At 52.0% G+C, this 20,067-nt stretch overlaps 2 protein-coding genes across 2 annotated transcripts in view; one reads left to right on the top strand and one right to left on the bottom strand.

The window, feature by feature from the left end:
• The first annotated feature begins 2,187 nt into the window (after positions 1–2,187).
• On the top strand, positions 2,188–12,880 carry LOC142918283 (uncharacterized). Its single transcript, XM_076062420.1, has 4 exons — positions 2,188–2,314; positions 4,693–5,169; positions 6,010–6,112; positions 12,427–12,880. The coding sequence occupies exons 2-4, from the start codon at positions 4,716–4,718 to the stop codon at positions 12,863–12,865; spliced, it is 996 nt and encodes a 331-aa protein (XP_075918535.1). The 5' UTR covers positions 2,188–2,314; positions 4,693–4,715; the 3' UTR covers positions 12,866–12,880.
• A 752-nt stretch (positions 12,881–13,632) lies between these two features.
• The window catches only part of LOC142918276 (uncharacterized), a 69,350-nt gene continuing 62,915 nt past the window's right edge, over positions 13,633–20,067 (bottom strand). Inside the window, exons 4-5 of the mRNA XM_076062411.1 lie at positions 18,142–19,163; positions 13,633–13,648 (exon numbers count right to left, since the gene is read on the bottom strand). Coding sequence (XP_075918526.1) covers positions 13,633–13,648; positions 18,142–19,163 — 1,038 coding nt within the window. The remainder of the gene's footprint in view (positions 13,649–18,141; positions 19,164–20,067) is intronic.

The following is a 20,067-nucleotide window of genomic DNA, read 5'->3' as shown; positions in this document are numbered from 1 at the left end:
AGCCACTCTGTCTACAGGAAAGCTACCCATACGGATGCTTATCTGAAACCGGATTCCCACCACCATCCATCACAGAAGAATTCTCTCATCAAGACTCTGTATCATAGAGCCCAATGCATATCCGACCAGGAACACATAAGCAGTGAACTCAAGCACGTACACCAAGCTCTTAGGGCTAATGGTTACTCCGACTATACAATCCGCAAAGCTATCACTCAAACCATGAAGAAGAACCCTCTTGAGGAGCCTTTCAAAACCATCACTTTACCCTACATTGCTGGGATCACAAAAAAGATCTCCAAAATCTTGAATAAACACAAGATCCAGGTCCGTTTCAACACATTACATAAAATCCGTGATCTGGTTCCGTCTGTAAAAGATGTGATTCCGGACATACAATACCCTGGTGTCTACAAACTAAGTTGCCTCTGTGGTAGTAGTTACATTGGAGAAACCAAACGCCATATCTCGGACCGCATTCGTGAACATAAAGCAGACCTTCAACACGGTAGGACCAACACCTCGGCCGTAGCAGATCATTGTTCTAATTCAGTAGGCTCACATGCCATTGACTTTTCCAAGACGGAGGTTCTTTGTAAGCCATCTGGCTTCCATGAGAGATTCGTTCATGAGGCTATCCACATATACAGGCACAGAGACAATTTCAACCGAGAAGATGGATTCTATCTTAGCAATCATTGGAAAGATTTGATAAATAATTGCAGTTCTTGATTGATTGTTCACACTTACAGTGGCTTTCAGACAGCATACATAAAAACAAATTTCGTCTCCCCCCTCCTCTTTTCAAAAAATAGATGGACTAGTCCTGGGCAAACTGCCAATCGCTGCGCGTGACGCAAACGTTATTTTTATATATATATAAATAAATATGCCGTTTTCAAAATAAATTTATGCAAACCGACACACCTGATGATGACCGTTTGAGTTATGGTCGAAACGTCGTGAGAATTTTTTATTGTTTTATATATATTTTTGTTATTTTGTTGTTTCTCTTCAACGTGACTTTACCGAAAAAACTAAGAATATGAATTACTGCAGTCACGAAAGCTTTAAATCAAAATATAATATATCTTCTTTGGTTCTTTCGGTAAAGTCACGTAGAATGAGAATAAAATAATAAATTAATAAAATAACGCAATTTAATTCTCATATATTTTATTATTTTGTTTCCCTTCACGTGACTTTACCGAAAGAGTGAAGAATATATACGTTTAAACATTCTAAGGCCACGGTGTTGTTAAACGTTTTGCTGTTGTGGGTAATTATAACCGTCATCAGGTTGCGAGTGTGACATTTAAAATGCTTATTGCCGCATGAGCCGAGTGGAACGGTGGCGCAGTGGTTAGCACACATCCCGGATTCGATTCCTCGCCCACGGCGGCGCGCATCAGTGGCAATATTCGAACCGGTCCTGGACCTGCCCACCCACCCCTCCCTCCCCACACACCCCTCCCTCCCCACACTTCACCAGCCCCCACTGGCCAGAGTGGTCAAATATGGTGAATCACCCCCCCACCACCACCATCACGACCGACAACAACGGCGTGCGGAAGGGGTGAAGTGACCGTGACCATCATCCAGCAGTGGGTCAATCAAGGACTGACTTCAATCTTTATTTAAAGATTTCGTGACTGCAGGAATCCATACGTAGTAGGTAGAAAATAAAAATATATATTTTATTTTATACCTACGTATAAAATAAAATGTTCTTTCGGTAAAGTCACGTGGCTTTTCCGAAAGAACCAAAGCGTAAGGACTGACTTGGTCCTTACATTACGGAACACGTGACAAGCCACAGCAATGAGCATCACCCCCCCTGTCCCCCCCACCCCACACACACTTCCGCTCATACACGTCACTTCCGCCCACGCCCCTCAGTTTCACTTCCTGCCCACGCCCGTCACTCTCTGCCCACGCCTCACTTCCGCCCAATTACGTCACTTCCGCCCACGCCCGTCACTTTCACTTCCTGCCCACGCCTCACTTCCTGCCCACGCCTCACTTCCGCCCACGCCTCACTTCCTGCCCACATCTCACTTCCTGCCCACGCCTCACTTCCGCTCACGCCTCAATTCCTGCCCACGCCTCACTTCCTGCCCACGCCCGTCACTTCCGCCCACGCCCCTTGGCTCTGCTGTTCGGTGGCTGAGCACGTGGGTGGGGTGGGGGTGGTGGTGGGGGTGGGGAGTTTCCCACAAGTCGACGAGAAGCGAGCGAGTGGCGAGCGGCACATCCGAAGGGCGACTCCACTCACAGTCGCCCGGGGCTCCGCACCGCCTCCACGCCCCCCGAGGTAAGAGACGGGACGCGGCGAGGATGGAGCGGTGGGGACGCCCGCGCCGTTCCTGGCCGTGCCCCCCGGTGGTCGACTCGGCCTCGAGTGAGCTCCTCGTCGGGTGCGGCCCTGGCGCTTGGTCCACCCTCCCGCCTCGTGCAACCTTTCCCCGGCCTTCGCGGCCCTGCTCGCCGGCAGCGCTTTGCCCCCGGCGGTCTTGCCGGAGGCTACCCGGGGGATCTTTGTCTTTGGGTACATCGAGCGTGACCTGAGACAGTGGGGGCCGAAGTTTGACTCCCTGCCGCGGTGAACGCGACGAGCGGAGAGAGCCTCGTGGCGTGTACACAAATCGATTAAAAAGCACCAGTCGGAATTTCGATTTAAAGCTTTCGTGACTGCAAGGATTAATCATCTTTGGTTCTTTCGGTAAAGTCACCAACACGTAGAATAAGAATAAAAATAATAAATTGATTAAATAAAATAATAAAATTCTCACGACGTTTCGGCCACAACACAAGCCGTTTCAATGCTAAATGCTATGCTAATTCCTTTGTCAAGGCGCTCTGTTTCTTCTCACACAGCTTAAAGGTCTGAGCTTGGCTTTGTTCGCTCCAGCGCTGTCCTCCAGACAGTCTTGTCCCTTCACCTGATGAAGGCCACTTGTGTTGTGGCCAAAACGTCGTGAGAATTTTATTGTGTTATTTTATCAATTTATTATTTTATTCTCATTCTACGTGGTGACTTTACACAATACCTCCAGTCAAAATGTAAACAAAAAACATACTATGATAATATATAATGCATTGACCTTGAAACTGATTGGTCCACACCAAGGGACGGCTTTCTTTCTAAGGGACAATGCCACATATATTATCATAGTATGTTTTTTGTTTGCATTTTGACTGCAGGTATTGTGGTTAATGCAGTAGACATGATTCCTTGTTAAAAGGTTTCAGTTTTGTTGCCAGAAAAAAAGGGGAAAAACCCTATTATTATTACAAATCGTGCGATTGATAAAGAGTTGGAGCCGTGATTGGAATACGTGATTGTAGCGTTTGACCAAGGCGAAATGCCGAAGTCGCTCGCGACACTGCCCCAGGCTTGGGGCTTGAGTCCCCTGCTGATGTCTCTGTGCGGCAGGATGTGGCGATCCACTCGGCATACAACCTCGCACTCCCCACCAAACATTCCCCGTATCCCTCCCCCCACCTCGATGTCCCAAGATCCCCGTCCTCTCATCCCCCCCCACCACCACGATCCGATTGTGTCGAGAAGATTCCAGAAGAATGGATTATTTAATAAAGAATTAAAGCTTTCGTGACTGCATAAATTAGTTACTGGTTTTTTCGGTAAAGTCACGTATGTAGGAATACCATAACGTTATATTAAAATAAATCAATCACGATGTAAAGGTAACTTCCCCGTAGAAGTGTGTTAATAAAGAATTAAAGCTTCTGTGACTGCATAAATTACTCATTGGTTTTTTCGGTAAAGTCACGTATGTAGGAATACCATAACGTTATATTAAAACAAATAAATCACGACGTTTCCTCCTGCCCCGTCCTTTCTCTCTGGCCCCTCCCCCCACCTTCACTTCTTATTTAAGGCTTCCGTTTCATCCGACCTCACTTCTCTGTCCGTCCTTGCCTCTTGGTGTCTCTGTATTTCTGACTTGTACCTCGTATTTGTTCACTCTGTCTATGCTGGTATGTTCAATCCAGAGGTTGAACACGAAATTTAACACTCTTCTGAAATTCGTGGTCCGCCAGGTAAGTGTCTGTGTTGTTGACCTGACTGGTTGTGTATCACGTAATTTTCCTTAGGTTTGTTGAATTCTCGTCTCTCCTTGTTGTATTTGCCTCCGTGATTCGTTTCTTACGCCTGATGAGGATCGCTTGTGTTGCGGTCGAAACATCGTGATTGATTTTTTTTTAATATAATGTTATGGTATTCCTACACACGTGACTTTACCGAAAAAACACAATGAGTAATGTATAATTTGTCTCATTGTTTTATCCCCGTTGTCTGTGAACTCGCGTTTGAACTCTGCGGTTTTGCCTTCGTCTCGTTGCGCCCCCGCGCGGTCCGTCTCTTTGCCGAACAACACTTGTGGTGATCGCATCGGTGCCCATCGAATGGTCGGCGATGATACCGCCCCCCCCGCCTTGCTGATCTCGACGCGGCGGTCATCGTTGTCGTCAGCCACGCGGTCATCGTTTTCGTCAGCCACGCTCGATCCTTGGCGGAGATGAAGACGCTCCCGCCAACCCACGGCCGTCTCTCAGCGGTCGCTGGTGACGACGCACCAGCGATGTAACGCAATGCACGGCATCTCCCGCCCGCCTGTGCTTAAACACAAAACGTGCGCGCTCCTCCCGCACCCCCCCCCCTCGCAGATCGCATCGGGGCTACGCTAGCGATGACAATGATGACGACGATGACGACGACGATGTTGCTGCTGCTGCTGGTGGTGATGACGGGGGCGGCGGCGGCGGCGTCGGCAGACGTCTCGCCGATGCCTTCACCGTCCCAGCCGCCGTGCGGGCTGTGTCCCCCGGGCCACCACGTCTCGCTGCCGTGTTCCACCAAGGCCAGCGAGCAGCAGCAGCAACAGCTCCTCCTGGAGGACACGTCCGACGTGGAGGCGCGTTGCACGCCGTGCCCGCCGCGCCACTACACGCAGTTCTGGAACTCCCTGGACCGGTGTCTCTACTGCGGCTCGCCGTGCAAGGAGGGCCAGCGGCTCGCGAAGGAGTGCAGCCCCACGCACGACCGCGTGTGCGAGTGCGAGCCGGGCACCTTCCTGACGCTGCCGCAGGAGTTCTGCGAGCGGCACAGCGGCTGTGCCGCCGGGCACGGCGTCGTCACCAAAGGCACGCGCGGGGTGGGGGGCTGGGCGGGGTGGGCGGGGAGGGGCTGGGCTACACTACGTGTGTCGTTGCCATTCGTCCGGCGATCGATTCGCCCGTGACCAAAGACGCCGCTCAATCGTTGCGTCCGATTTAATTAGTTGAATCGATAAGGGTTCGTTCCGCGTGGCCTCCCCCGTCAACAGATCCCTGCGGCGAAAAACGCACGAACGCCCAAACTCCCCGTTCATGCATTCTTCATTCATTGGCTAGAGGTTAAATCGTTCACGTTCCATCGGGACAGAGCTCCTTCGCGCGCAGCGCGAGATTTCTACCCCACTCAGAAATCAATTGGTTCCTACTTTCACTCTTTTGATGATCATTCATTTGTAAACGTATTTACTGTGCCCCGCCGGCCAGTGCTCGTCAAGTCGGGGGGAATCTTATCTCCACTCTCCTATCTCCCAGCTATCTCCCGGCGCCAATTTGTGCCTATTCTTCTTCTTCTTTGGTTATTTCGGTAAAGTCACCCCGTAGAATGGGAATAAAATAATAAAATAACACAATAAAATTCTCACGACGTTTCGGCCACAACGCAAGTGCCCTTCAGGTGAAAGGAACAGACCTGTCGGGACGACAGAGCTTCAAGTCGTCCCGACAGGTCTGTTCCTTTCACCTGAAGAAGGCCACTTGTGTTGTGGCCGAAACGTCGTGAGAATTTTATTGTGTTAATTTATTATTTTATTCTCATTCTACGTGGTGACTTTACCGAAAGAACCAAAGAAGATGAATCCTTGCAGTCACGAAAGCTTTAAATCGAAATTTATGCCTATTCTCTTCTCATCTTTCTCTCTCTCTACGCAGGGCGGCGGCGGCGCGGGAAGCAGGGGGGAAGGAGGCTGGAGAAGCACTTGAAGCTGCTGCTCCGGGTTTGCGCGAGGAGACCGCCCCGCCGGGAGGAGGGTCGGTGAGGATGCACGGTTCACCGTTGCGGAGAAAGACGTGGTCGAACAAGACGGGGGTGGGGGGGCGGGGGAAGGGCCTTTTAAATGGTCGTGTTGTTGTAGTCACAAACCGAGTGTGAGGGCTCAGAAACATTGATATAGCAACCATTTAAATCGATGTTTCAGCTGCCCAGCCGTGATTATATTGGGTTCTTAAGTTCGGCGAGTTGACTGCGCAAAAATTGCCATCTTAAAGTTGTATTCTTAGCTCTTTCGGTAAAGTCACGTTGAAGGGAAACAATAAAATAATAAAATAAATATTTCGGAATAAAAATATATTTTATTATTTTATTGTTTCCCTTCAACGTGACTTTACCGAAAGAGCTTAGAATATGAATTACTGTAGTCACGAAAGCTTTAAATCAAAATCTTAAAGTTGATTTGTCGAATAATTCTGGGTTTCAGAATTTAAAATGTTGGTTTGATCGCCATGCGCGTAGGGAAGCCGTGGCTCCTGGTGGTAGTTCTGCGTGACATGCTTCTGTGGGCCGTTGGGCAAACTGCAGAAACATTTTTGGGAAAGAGATGACAGTTTTATATAAGCTGTAGCCGGAGTCTTTCAAGCCCGTCGATTGAAGTCCTCTAAATTATCCAATATAGAACACTCATCGCATTAATTAAATCGATTGTAGAGGGTTAAATAATTACACGATGAGTGGTGATGATGAGGTATGATTAATTAAATTACATTCCGTAAATTGAGACGTAGCTTGTAACAGAGGACGCACATTAAGGTTGTCGCATGCCACAAACTGCTTTGGGGACAACATAACAGTGACTAACTTTAATAAGCCCACATTATTAACAAACGCTTCCTCACGACTGAAACCTTTAATCGCTGAACATGTCAGACAATTTGCCGTGCTATGAGGTGCAGAAGAGTACGGCGTAGTTACGAAGAGCGACCACCGTTACAGCTAAAATGTTACAAAAATCCCCAATTTGAAGACGGTTCATCGATAAACACATTCCTGCGGAGGGAGGGAGCTGGTAGGAACGTTGGGTTGCTCGGTCAATGGCCAGGGTCAACGGCGGCACCACGTGGTGTATTCCACAAATAGGTCCGACTGTGAGGGCGGGCACAAGCCGGCGTGAGTAGGTGAAATGTTGAGTTTTATAAGGGCACCACGGGGTGACCAGCCCCTCCCCACACAGCCCCACCTCTCCCACCCCCCACCCAGCCCCTCCCTCCACACCCAGCCGCTCCCCACCATCCCCACCCAGCTCCTCCCTACCCTCCCCTCCCCACCCTCCCCTCCCCTCCCCACCCAGCCCCTCCCTCCCCACCCAGCCCCTCCCCTCCCATTTTTGGATGCACGACGGACGGACACAACAATAATCCCCTGTGGGCTGCTGGTGTAATAACCAGGAGGTTCCTACACAGTACAAGCATGTGTTTCACGTGAAGAGAGAATGGAAATATATTTCAGCAGTATTCACAAACTCTCCTACAAGCAGGGCTCTCAATGTTTCCCTAGAATGCGTGCTGGCTTGGAGTTAGGAATTATCAGCAGAAGGCACTGCACCTAGTGAGTGTGAGATACACCCATCGTAAGAGTACATGTTGTTGTGTAGGCCAATCAGTTTAAAGGGCAATGCATACATTACCGAAGTATATTTGTTTGAACGGTTTACCGCAAGTATGTGTGGTTAATGCAGACTGGATGCCTTGTAACAGGGGTCCATTTGGTGTTTGAACATCTTAACACCTGCCGCCTTATTGCCAGAAAGGGTAAATCCTTCTTTTTGTATTATTCCACCGCTATGTTTATTGCACCAAATATCCTTACAATCAATCCAATGAGATCTTTATACAAGAACAATGAGGATACACGAGGATATGGCTCGTCAAAGATCCCAGAAGAGTGTTGATGCGAACAAAAATAACAAAAAAATATTTCGTTGGTGAGATTTATAGAGAGGCATTTCTGGAGCGGAGCGTAATGTACCTCTAAGTACTGGGGGACTGGTTAACGCAGTCCCTCCACATGTTTGTTGACAGCATAGTATTTTTATAGTTGCGTGTGCACACGCGTCACATGACGTGTGACGTGCATCACATGACGTGTGCACACGCATCACATGACGTGTGCGTGCGCGTCACATGACGTGTGCACACACGTCACATGACGTGTGCACGCGCACGACTTTTTTTGGAATGTTTAATGTGTTTTTGTAATTGTCACGGATGGTTACGTGTCGACTGTTGAAACCTATGAATAAAAGTTGCACGAAATGGACGCGCGTTCAAAATTCCTCGCCAATTTGGAGCGGATCCGAAATCCGCAAATACGTCGTCAGCTACGATCTGTCGTTTTCCGGCTGAATACCTCCCTTCAATCGTGGCTGCGGTGGCAAAAAAGCCACCGAGCTTTTTCTGCCCGTGAGCTGTGATCTTACCGCCTCGTCTGCGTTCATCGGTTATCGCCCCCTTATCGCCGTGCCGCCCTGGCCAAACTCAACAGGACGCCTCCACGGTAATATTATATTGTTCTGAGAGGCGTTATGGTCGTCCTGAAGCCAACTCTACCAGAGCGAGAGAGAGAGAGGAGGCAGTGTGCGTAGAGTTGTGGTGGGCCCCCGAAAGTTCACCGCGACAATTCAGGGGCCCCGATGCTGATGGGAAGATCGCCAGTTGGGGTAGACACGTGGCCGCGCCTCACCACGTGATTCCCCCGCACGTGACCTCTTGACCCGCACGACCGAATTCCGCATTCCTAAGGCTACGCGAGCACCCCGCACCCCGCACCCTTCCCGTGCACTTACAAGAACAACCCACACCCCCCAGTAGCGCCCCCCAGCCTTAACAGCGTGTTAGGGCAAATACTAATAGGAGTCCACTGGAGACAGAGCCGGGTTAAGATTGTGTAAGCCCCCTGGGCTACAGGTACCGTGAGGCACCCCGGTAAAAAATGTTCAAAAGGAAAACAAATTTTGATTTAAAGCTTTCGTGACTGCAGTAATTCATATTCTTAGCTCTTTCGGTAAAGTCACGTTGAAGGGAAACAATTTTTTTTTATTGTTTTATATATATTTTTATTATTTTATTGTTTCCCTTCAACGTGACTTTATATATATTTTATTATTTTATTGTTTCCCTTCAACGTGACTTTACCAAAAGAGCTAAGAATAAGGAAAACAAAGTTAAAGAAAAATAAAAAGTATTTTTTGTTACTAGGCTAACGACGAATAAAATTCAGCATGCGCAACTGAAATCACTTTTCACTTCGTCTCTGGAGGCGCTTCAGCTGGACGAGGCCCCTGGGCTGCAGCCCCTAAAGCCCCCCCCCCACGCCCGAATCCGGCCCCGATGTTGGATGTTGGTGGATGAGTGAGCGAGTGAGGAAGAGTGAGTGAGAGAGAGGGGAGTGTGAGTGAGACGGAGGGAGGCGGGTGGGTGGTCGTGAGAGAGGAGGAAGTGCGGAGAGGGATGAGAGTGCGAGATGATGTGGTGGTGGCGGTGGTGGTGGTGGTGCCGCGTCCCGCGACTTGGGAATGCGCCAGGGGGCGTTCAACTCGTGACACTCACTCCACAGTAGCAAGCTCCTGACGCCTTCCAGGATGGCATCAGCATCGCCACCCCTCCACTACGATGACATTACATTAGGGGGTCTAACGTACCCCCCCCACTACGACATATTACATTAGGGGGTCTAACGTACCCCCTCCACTACGACATTACATTAGGGGGTCTAACGTACCCCCCTCCACTACAACATATTACATTAGGGGGTCTAACGTACCCCTCCCCCCCACTATGACATATTACATTAGGGGGTCTAACGTACCCCCTCCACTACAACATTACATTAGGGGGTCTAACGTACCCCCTCCACTACGACATTACATTATGGGGTTTAACGTACCCCCTCCACTACGACATTACATTAGGGGGTCTAACGTACCCCCTCCACTACGACATATTACATTAGGGGGTCTAACGTACCCCCCCCACTACAACATATTACATTAGGGGGTCTAACATACCCCCTCCACTACGACATTACATTAGGGGGTTTAACGTACCCCCTCCACTACAACATTACATTAGGGGGTCTAACGTACCCCCTCCACTACGACATATTACATTAGGGGGTCTAACGTACCCCCTCCACTACAATATTACATTAGGGGGTCTCAACGTACCCCCCCCCCACTACGACATTACATTAGGGGGTCTAACATACCCCCTCCGCCCCCCACCATGTTGAATCCACAATATGTGTTGTATTTGCTTTACAAGATTGTGGTGAATTTTGATGTAAAGCTTTCGCGATTGCGGGGATTCATATTCTTGGTTCTTTTCGGTAAAGTCACCAACACGTAGAAGGGAAACAATAAAATAATAAAAATATAAAACAATAAAATTCTCACGACGTTTTGAATGCAACACAAGCAATCATCATCAGGTGTAGTAGTAAAAAAAACGCCACTTTTTTCAAATTGTTCTTGCTGTGGTTTTCACACCTGATGATGATTGCTTCTTGTGTCGCAGTCGAAACGTCGTGAGAATTTTATTGTTTTATATTTTTATTATTTTATTGTTTCCCTTCTACGTGGCGGTGACTTTACCGCAAGAACCAAGAACAATATTGCGGTGGTTGTAGCGGCACGGAGTGCCTGGCGGGATTGCGCGCTTCGTGTTCAATGCGTACAACGTTTAGCGCGGGGTGGCCCGGATGCCTTGCATTCGCGATCTCCGTCCAACTATCCGGCGTCTGGTTTCCAACGCCCCACGAGCAACGCTTTGCTTGAGCCGTCACCCGAGGCGTCGTTACGTCGGCGCGTAACTTGCGCGCGATTCGCACGCGTTGGCCCGCGCGATTCGCAACGTCGCTCGCGCGTCGCACACGCCGCGTTAGTTACACGCGCGCGGTCCGCCACACGCGTCACGCCGGGCAAGCCGACGCAGTTGCAACGGACGGTGTCACGCGCCCGAATCGCCGCCCAGAGGTCGGCGGTTTTGACCTCCCGGACTCGGCAGAGCCGAAGCCGGACTCTCCCGCGGCCTCCGCGCGCCGTATTTCGACCCCGCTGTCTGCGACGTCGGTCCTCGCGGCTCGCGATGTACACGCTATCGGTTCATCCGGCGGTTGTTTATTTTAGCGTTTCGGACGAATCGCGCGGCAGCAAACGTGCGACCGGGGCGACAAGCTCGTACGCGCGGAACGTTGCAAATCACGCGGCTGTAGAAACTTTAGCTCACGTGGAAATAAGTCGATAATCCTTCGACGCGCCCACGCACACAAAACCAGAACGCCGCGCAAATTTGAGAATGTTGTTGAAACCGCGTCAACGATTGGGGGAAAACAATAAATCTCGAGGCTCACTCAAACAACAAATATTAAGGAACGCGACCCTAAATAACAAACCGTGGGGCGGCGTGGCGCGCTCGCAAGTCCCGACGTACCGCGGCGACGGTGCCGAAGCAGACGAGCAAAAAAATTCTAGATTGGAAGCTTTCGTGAACGCGAGGATCCACGCTCTTTGGTTCTATTCGGTAAAGTCACGTGGGTAAAAAAACAATAAAAAATCACGACGTTTCGGCCACAACACAAGCGGCCTTCATCAGGTGATTCTTGTCCCGTTGTCTGTTAAAAGCTCTAACAGATAGGTGAAAACCCTCCCCGTACAGGCTATCAATTCTAGATTTGAAGCTTTCGTGACTGCGAGGATCCACGCTCTTTGGTTCTATTCGGTAAAGTCACGCGGGTAAAAATAAAATAAAACAATAAAAAATCACGACGTTTCGGCCGCAGCACGAGCGGACGTCAAAGGTCTCGCCACGGAGCCCACGCCACTGGGTGACGGGCTAAGGAGCTCGGGGAACGAGTGGCGAGGGTCGTCGAGCGTTCCGGCAAACTCGTAGCCACCTACCCGGCGGGTACGCGGGCGGTCCGTGCACGTGGCATCGTGACGCGTGCACGTGGCATCGTGACGCGTACACGTGGCATCGTGCCGTGTGCACGTGGCATCATGACGTGTACACAACGCTCACCACGGGAGCTGTGCACTTTGAAATGATCATCTGACGTTGAAAACTAATTCACTTACAACTGATTTAAAGCTTTCGTGACTGCAGTAATTCATATTCTTAGCTCTTTCAGTAAAGTCACGTTGAAAGGAAACAATAAAATAATACATATGTTATTGCTATATATATTTTATTATTTTATTGTTTCCCTTCAACGTGACTTTACTGAAAGAGCTAAGAATATAATATTACTTAGAACTGTTTTTGTCCTTCCCCCCCCCTCGCCCCCCCATCTCCGACTAGCGCACGGTTGGCATCGTGCTCACGCGCACCTACGTGTACGCACCTGGCCGAGTCGGTGGGACACCCTTCACCAAGCACACATACTGCTGCATTCCGAGGTGGGTTGACCGCCGCTCCCCCCTCCCTCCCCGCGCTGTCACGCGCCACGCGGGGAGGAGCCGCGTGCCGCGGCGGTCTCCACCAGCACGGCCTGCAGCAGGCCGATGTAGCGAACCGTCGCGCGCAGCGTCGCCGCCCGCGACGGCCGGAGGCGGTCCGGCGGCAGCAGGCGACGCAGGAGCAGGAACGCGCGGTTCAGGTTTCGCACCTGAGGGCACGGACACGCAGACGGACGGACGTGCGCGGACACGCCGTCAGTGCCGGGGATGGACGCCGCTTGGCCCTTGAGCGGCGGCGCTCGAGGGCCGAGCGGCGTCGAAGGCGATTGACGATCCGGTGAATCGCCGATTCGCTTCCCGTCGCTCGCTGGCGGTCAGTCGCCCTCCCTATCGCTCTTCTCTCGCCACCAGCACGGGATTTTTGTTCCCGTGAATTTAACTTGTTCCGCCACCCGTGGGCGAGGACTCGGTTCGACCAGACTTCAACCGTCTCGCGTCACCCCGTGCCGCGTTCCAACAACCGCACGGCAGGCCACGATAACGCGAAGTCATAGTAATAGGTTTTACCCTTTTAACTGGCACAAAAACTGACACATTTATTCAAGGCATCATGTTTGCAATAACCACAACACAAGCAGTCAAAATGTAAACAAAAGAGACAACTCTGATAATAATATGCACTGTCCTTGAATTTGATTGGTCCACACCCGAGACGGCTTTTCTTAGAGCCTAGTCTCCATTGGTGTTGGACCAGATGACGCCAAAAGGCGTACAAGGGTAAAACCTATTACTATATCTTGTTACTGGCAAAGGAGGTCTCATAATGTAAACGCGAAGTCACTCAAAAGCACGGGGAGAGAAACGGACGCGTGGGAGGATGGGCACACGGACGGACGGACGGATCCGAGTTTTAAGTTAAAAAATTATTTGTTTTACGCGGCGTCCTCGTCTTGGGCCATTTCTTCGCGCGACGATGAGCGACTTTACGTTTTACACCTCAGACGTTTGAAAGGGCACCCGCCAGCTCTCCCAGTGGCAGCTGTCCTCGTGCTGCACCACGTGACGCCCGGCCTGCAAGTGGGGGCCAGTCTGGAGGAGACTGTCGCTGCTACGTGTGGTCCCAACTGATGTAGGTGCAGTGTCAATGTTTAAAACGTCACTCACATGGACCACGATGGGCTACTCTATTCATGTAATCGCTGGGGTGGCCTGCGAGATCCGAACTGAGTCTCGAACGTGCCACCGCTGGGCCATATCACCCCCCCTCCCCTCCCCCCCCAAGTTTTATTTTAGTCTGAGTCAACCTAAGGGGATCGTGGCTTCTCACCCGGAACCTTTCGCGCACGTTCGCTTTGCTCTTCCGAGCTAACGCGGCAGCAGCCGCTGTCCTCTGGGAGGCGGAGGAGCTCCAGCGGGAGGAGCGCGAGGAGGTGGAGCAGACGGTGGTGGAGGTGGTGGAGCAGACGGCGGTGGAGCAGACGGTGGTGGTGGTGCTGGAGCAGACGGCGGTGGAGGTGGTGGAGCAGACGGCGGTGGAGGTGGTGGAGGTGCTGGAGGTGCTGGAGGGACCCGTGAGAGTCCTGCAGAGCCCAGCTGGAATCTGAGACCCCTTGAGAACCACGCAGGACGACCCAGTTTGCAGCATCCGCTGCTGCTGTGGCTGCTGGTGGTGGTGGACCTGCTGCTGGTGGTGGTGGACCTGCTGCTGGTGGTGGACCTGCTGCTGGTGGTGGACCTGCTGCTGCTGGTGGACCTGCTGCTGCTGGTGGTGGTGGACCTGCTGCTGCTGGTGGACCTGCTGCTGCTGCTGCTGGTGGTGGTGGACCTGGTGGTGGTGGTGGACCTGCTGCTGCTGCTGTTGGTGGTAGTGGACCTGCTGCTGCTGCTGGTGGTGGTGGTGGACCTGCTGCTGCTGCTGGTGGTGGTAGTGGACCTGCTGCTGCTGGTGGTGGTGGTGGACCTGCTGCTGCTGCTGGTGGTGGTAGTGGACCTGCTGCTACTGGTGGTGGACCTGCTGCTGCTGCTGGTGGTAGTGGACCTGCTGCTGCTGCTGCTGGTGGTAGTGGTGCTGCAGGAGGACGATATCGATGAGACTTGGCTGGGAGTCGTCTCGCCGCGCTGCACGGCAGAGAAGAGCTCCGGTGCCGGGGTGCGGAACAACCGGGGTGGCGGCGCCGGGCCTCCCCCCCGGTGGCCCGGTGCTCGGCGCTGCGGAAAGAGAAGCGCAGGGCGAGAGCGAGCGACCCCTCTCGATGGGGGGGGGGGGGGGGGGGTAAATTCGTCGGCCTGCTCTTCCACGCTGGCCAAGACGACTCGGGGAGAGGCGGCGGCCACCCCCACGCCTCGGCCCGCCGCACGCGACCTGCCCCGTTGGGCTTCGACTGCCGCACCACAGAGACCGCAACAGAGACTGCGAGTCACTGACAAACCGCGGTCACCCTCGTGGCAAACAGCAAACACAACACAGCCAACACAGTGAACACAGCACAGCGAACACAGCAAACACAACACAGCGAACACACCCAACACAGTGAACACAGTGAACACAACACAGCGAACACAACACAGCGAACACAGCACAGCCAACACAGCACGGCGAACACAACACAGCGAACACAACACAGCCAACACAGCAAACACAGCGAACACAGTGAACACAACACAGCGAACACAACACAGCGAACACAGCACAGCCAACACAGCACAGCCAACACAGCACGGCGAACACAACACAGCCAACACAACACAACACAGCCAACACAGCACAGCCAACACAGCCAACACAGCGAACACAGTGAACACAACACAGCGAACACAGCACAGCCAACACAGCAAACACAGCGAACACAGCGAACACAACACAGCCAACACAGCACAACACAGCCAACACAGTGAACACAACACAGCCAACACAGCACAGCGAATACAGAGAACACAACACAGCCAACACAGCACAACACAGCCAACACAGTGAACACAACACAGCCAACACAGCACAGCGAATACAGCGAACACAACACAGCCAAAACAGCACAACACAGCGAACACAGCCAACACATCACAGCGAACACAACACAGCCAACACAACACAGCTAACACAACACAGTGAACACAACACAGCCAACACAGCACAGCCAACACAGCGCAGCGAACACAGCAAACACAGCGAACACAACACAGCGAACACAGCGAACACAGCACAGCGAACACAACACAGCGAACACAGCACAGCCAACACAGCAAACACAGCGAACACAACACAGCCAACACAGCACAACACAGCCAACACAGCGAACACAACACAGCCAACACAGCACAGCGAATACAGCGAACACAACACAGCCAAAACAGCACAACACAGCGAACACAGCCAACACAACACAGCGAACACAACACAGCCAACACAACACAGCCAACACAACACAGTGAACACAACCCAGCGAACACAGCACAGCGAACACAACACAGCCAACACAGCACAGTGAACACAACACAGCGAACACAGCACAGCGAACACAACACAGCCAACACAACACAGCCAACACAACACAGTGAACACAACACAGCGAACACAGCACAGCGAACACAACACAGTGAACACAACACAGCGAACACAGCACAGCGAACACAACACAGCCAACACAACACAGTGAACACAACACAGCGAACACAGTGAACACAACACAGCCAAAACAACACAGCGAACACAACACAGCAAACACAACACAGCGAACACAGCACAGCCAACACAGCACAGCCAACACAGCACGGCGAACATAACACAGCCAACACAACACAGCCAACACAACACAGTGAACACAACCCAGCGAACACAGCACAGCGAACACAACACAGCCAACACAGCACAGTGAACACAACACAGCGAACACAGCACAGCGAACACAACACAGCCAACACAACACAGCCAACACAACACAGTGAACACAACACAGCGAACACAGCACAGCGAACACAACACAGTGAACACAACACAGCGAACACAGCACAGCGAACACAACACAGCCAACACAACACAGTGAACACAACACAGCGAACACAGTGAACACAACACAGCCAAAACAACACAGCGAACACAACACAGCGAACACAACACAGCGAACACAGCACAGCCAACACAGCACAGCCAACACAGCACGGCGAACACAACACAGCCAACACAACACAACACAGCCAACACAGCACAGCCAACACAGCCAACACAGCGAACACAGCGAACACAACACAGCGAACACAGCACAGCCAACACAGCAAACACAGCGAACACAGCGAACACAGCCAACACAACACAGCGAACACAACACAGCCAACACAACACAGCCAACACAACACAGTGAACACAACCCAGCGAACACAGCACAGCGAACACAACACAGCCAACACAGCACAGTGAACACAACACAGCGAACACAGCACAGCGAACACAACACAGCCAACACAACACAGCCAACACAACACAGTGAACACAACACAGCGAACACAGCACAGCGAACACAACACAGTGAACACAACACAGCGAACACAGCACAGCGAACACAACACAGCCAACACAACACAGTGAACACAACACAGCGAACACAGTGAACACAACACAGCCAAAACAACACAGCGAACACAACACAGCGAACACAACACAGCGAACACAGCACAGCCAACACAGCACAGCCAACACAGCACGGCGAACACAACACAGCCAACACAACACAACACAGCCAACACAGCACAGCCAACACAGCCAACACAGCGAACACAACACAGCGAACACAGCACAGCCAACACAGCAAACACAGCGAACACAGCGAACACAACACAGCCAACACAGCACAACACAGCCAACACAGCGAACACAACACAGCCAACACAGCACAGCGAATACAGCGAACACAACACAGCCAACACAGCACAACACAGCCAACACAGCGAACACAACACAGCCAACACAGCACAGCGAATACAGCGAACACAACACAGCCAAAACAGCACAACACAGCGAACACAGCCAACACAACACAGCGAACACAACACAGCCAACACAACACAGCTAACACAACACAGTGAACACAACACAGCCAACACAGCACAGCCAACACAGCACAGCGAACACAGCGAACACAACACAGCGAACACAGCGAACACAGCACAGCGAACACAACACAGCGAACACAGCACAGCCAACACAGCAAACACAGCGAACACAGCGAACACAACACAGCCAACACAGCACAACACAGCCAACACAGTGAACACAACACAGCCAACACAGCACAGCGAATACAGCGAACACAACACAGCCAAAACAGCACAACACAGCAAACACAGCCAACACAACACAGCGAACACAACACAGCCAACACAGCACAGTGAACACAACACAGCGAACACAGCACAGCGAACACAACACAGCCAACACAACACAGCCAACACAACACAGTGAACACAACACAGCGAACACAGCACAGCGAACACAACACAGTGAACACAACACAGCGAACACAGCACAGCGAACACAACACAGCCAACACAACACAGTGAACGCAGCACAGCCAACACAGTGAACACAACACAGCCAACACAACACAGTGAACACAACACAGCGAACACAGTGAACACAACACAGCCAACACAACACAGCGAACACAACACAGCGAACACAGCACAGCCAACACAACACAGCCAACACAACACAGCGAACACAACACAGTGAACACAGCAAACACAACACAGCCAACACAACACAGCGAACACAACACAGCGAACACAACACAGCGAACACAACACAGCGAACACAACACAGTCAACACAACACAGTGAACACAACACAGCCAACACAACACAGTGAACACAGCACAGCGAAGACAACACAGCGAACACAACAAACACAACACAGCCAACACAACACAGCCAACACAGCACAGCCAACACAACACAGCGAACACAACAAACACAACACAGCCAACACAACAAACACAACACAGCCAACACAACACAGTGAACACAACACAGCGAACACAACACAGCCAACACAACACAGCGAACACAGCACAGCGAACACAACACAGCGAACACAGCACAGCCAACACAACACAGCCAACACAAAACAGTGAACACAGCACAGCAAACACAACACAGCCAACACAACACAGCGAACACAACACAGCGAACACAACACAGTGAACACAACACAGCCAACACAACACAGTGAACACAGCACAGCGAACACAGCACAGCGAACACAACAAACACACACAACACAGCCAACACAGCACAGCCAACACAACACACCCAACACAACACAGCGAACACATCACAGCGAACACAACACAGCCAACACAACACAGCGAACACAGCCAACACAGCGAACACAACACATCGAACACAACACAGTGAACACAACACAGTGAAGACAACACAGTCAACACCGCCCCTCACCGGCTGGCCAGGCCAGGGGTGCCCCGGGGGTCGGCCCGGCTCCGAAGGCCCCGCGGGTCCCGAAGGCCACTGCCGGAGTCTCGCCGGGTCCGCGGAGGCCACGGGTCCCAGAGGGATCACGGAGCCCCACAGGTCACGTGACCCCCGGGAGCCGGCGTGCAGCCGCTCCGTGGGGCAGGGGGCGACGGGGCTCTATGGTGCATCAGAGACGTTCACAAGGCACTGTGGTGCATTAGAGGCTTTCATAAGGCACTGTGGTGCATCAGAGGCGGTCACAAGGCACTGTGGTGCATCAGAGGCGTTCACAAGGCACGTCACGTGCATCAGAGGCGTTCACAAGGCACTGTGGTGCATCAGAGACGTTCACAAGGCATGTCACGTGCATCAGAGGCGTTCACAAGGCACTGTGGTGCATCAGAGACGTTCACAAGGCACTGTGGTGCATCAGAGACGTTCACAAGGCACATCACGTGCATCAGAGGCGTTCACAAGGCACGTCACGTGCATCAGAGACGTTCAAAAGACACTGTGGTGCATCAGAGACGTTCACAAGGCACTGTGGTGCATCAGAGACGTTCACAAGGCACGTCACGTGCATTAGAGGCGTTCACAAGGCACGTCACGTGCATCAGAGGCGTTCACAAGGCACCGTGGTGCATCAGAGACGTTCACAAGGCACCGTGGTGCATCAGAGACGTTCACAAGGCACCGTGGTGCATCAGAGGCGTTCACAAGGCACTGTGGTGCATCAGAGGCGTTCACAAGGCACTGTGGTGCATCAGAGGCGTTCACAAGGCACTGTGGTGCATCAGAGGCGGTCACAAGGCACTGTGGTGCATCAGAGGCGTTCACAAGGCACGTCACGTGCATCAGAGGCGTTCACAAGGTACGTCACGTGCATCAGAGGCGTTCACAAGGCACGTCACGTGCATCAGAGACGTTCACAAGGCACTGTGGTGCATCAGAGACGTTCACAAGGCACTGTGGTGCATCAGAGGCGTTCATAAGGCATGTCACGTGCATCAGAGGCGTTCACAAGGCACGTCACGTGCATCAGAGGCGTTCGCAAGGCACCGTGGTACATCAGAGACGTTCA

The sequence above is a fragment of the Petromyzon marinus genome, unplaced genomic scaffold (assembly GCF_048934315.1).
Source record: "Petromyzon marinus isolate PM22_M1 ecotype Great Lakes invasive population unplaced genomic scaffold, UKy_Petmar_22M1.pri1.0 PM_G_Scaffold_6, whole genome shotgun sequence".
Lineage (NCBI taxonomy): Eukaryota > Metazoa > Chordata > Hyperoartia > Petromyzontiformes > Petromyzontidae > Petromyzon > Petromyzon marinus.
Note: the sequence above shows the minus strand (reverse complement) of the source record. Positions and strands in the feature narration are given on the sequence as shown.

What these genes read in the sequence shown, in the direction of transcription:
- LOC142918283 (XM_076062420.1), top strand. Translation starts at nt 4,716, where the DNA reads ATGACAATGATGACGACGATGACGACGACGATGTTGCTGCTGCTGCTG. An exon ending in GCACGGCGTCGTCACCAAAG is followed by an intron (nt 5,170 to 6,009) that starts GCACGCGCGGGG and finishes CTCTCTACGCAG; the next exon opens with GGCGGCGGCGGCGCGGGAAG. An exon ending in CCCCGCCGGGAGGAGGGTCG is followed by an intron (nt 6,113 to 12,426) that starts GTGAGGATGCAC and finishes ATCTCCGACTAG; the next exon opens with CGCACGGTTGGCATCGTGCT.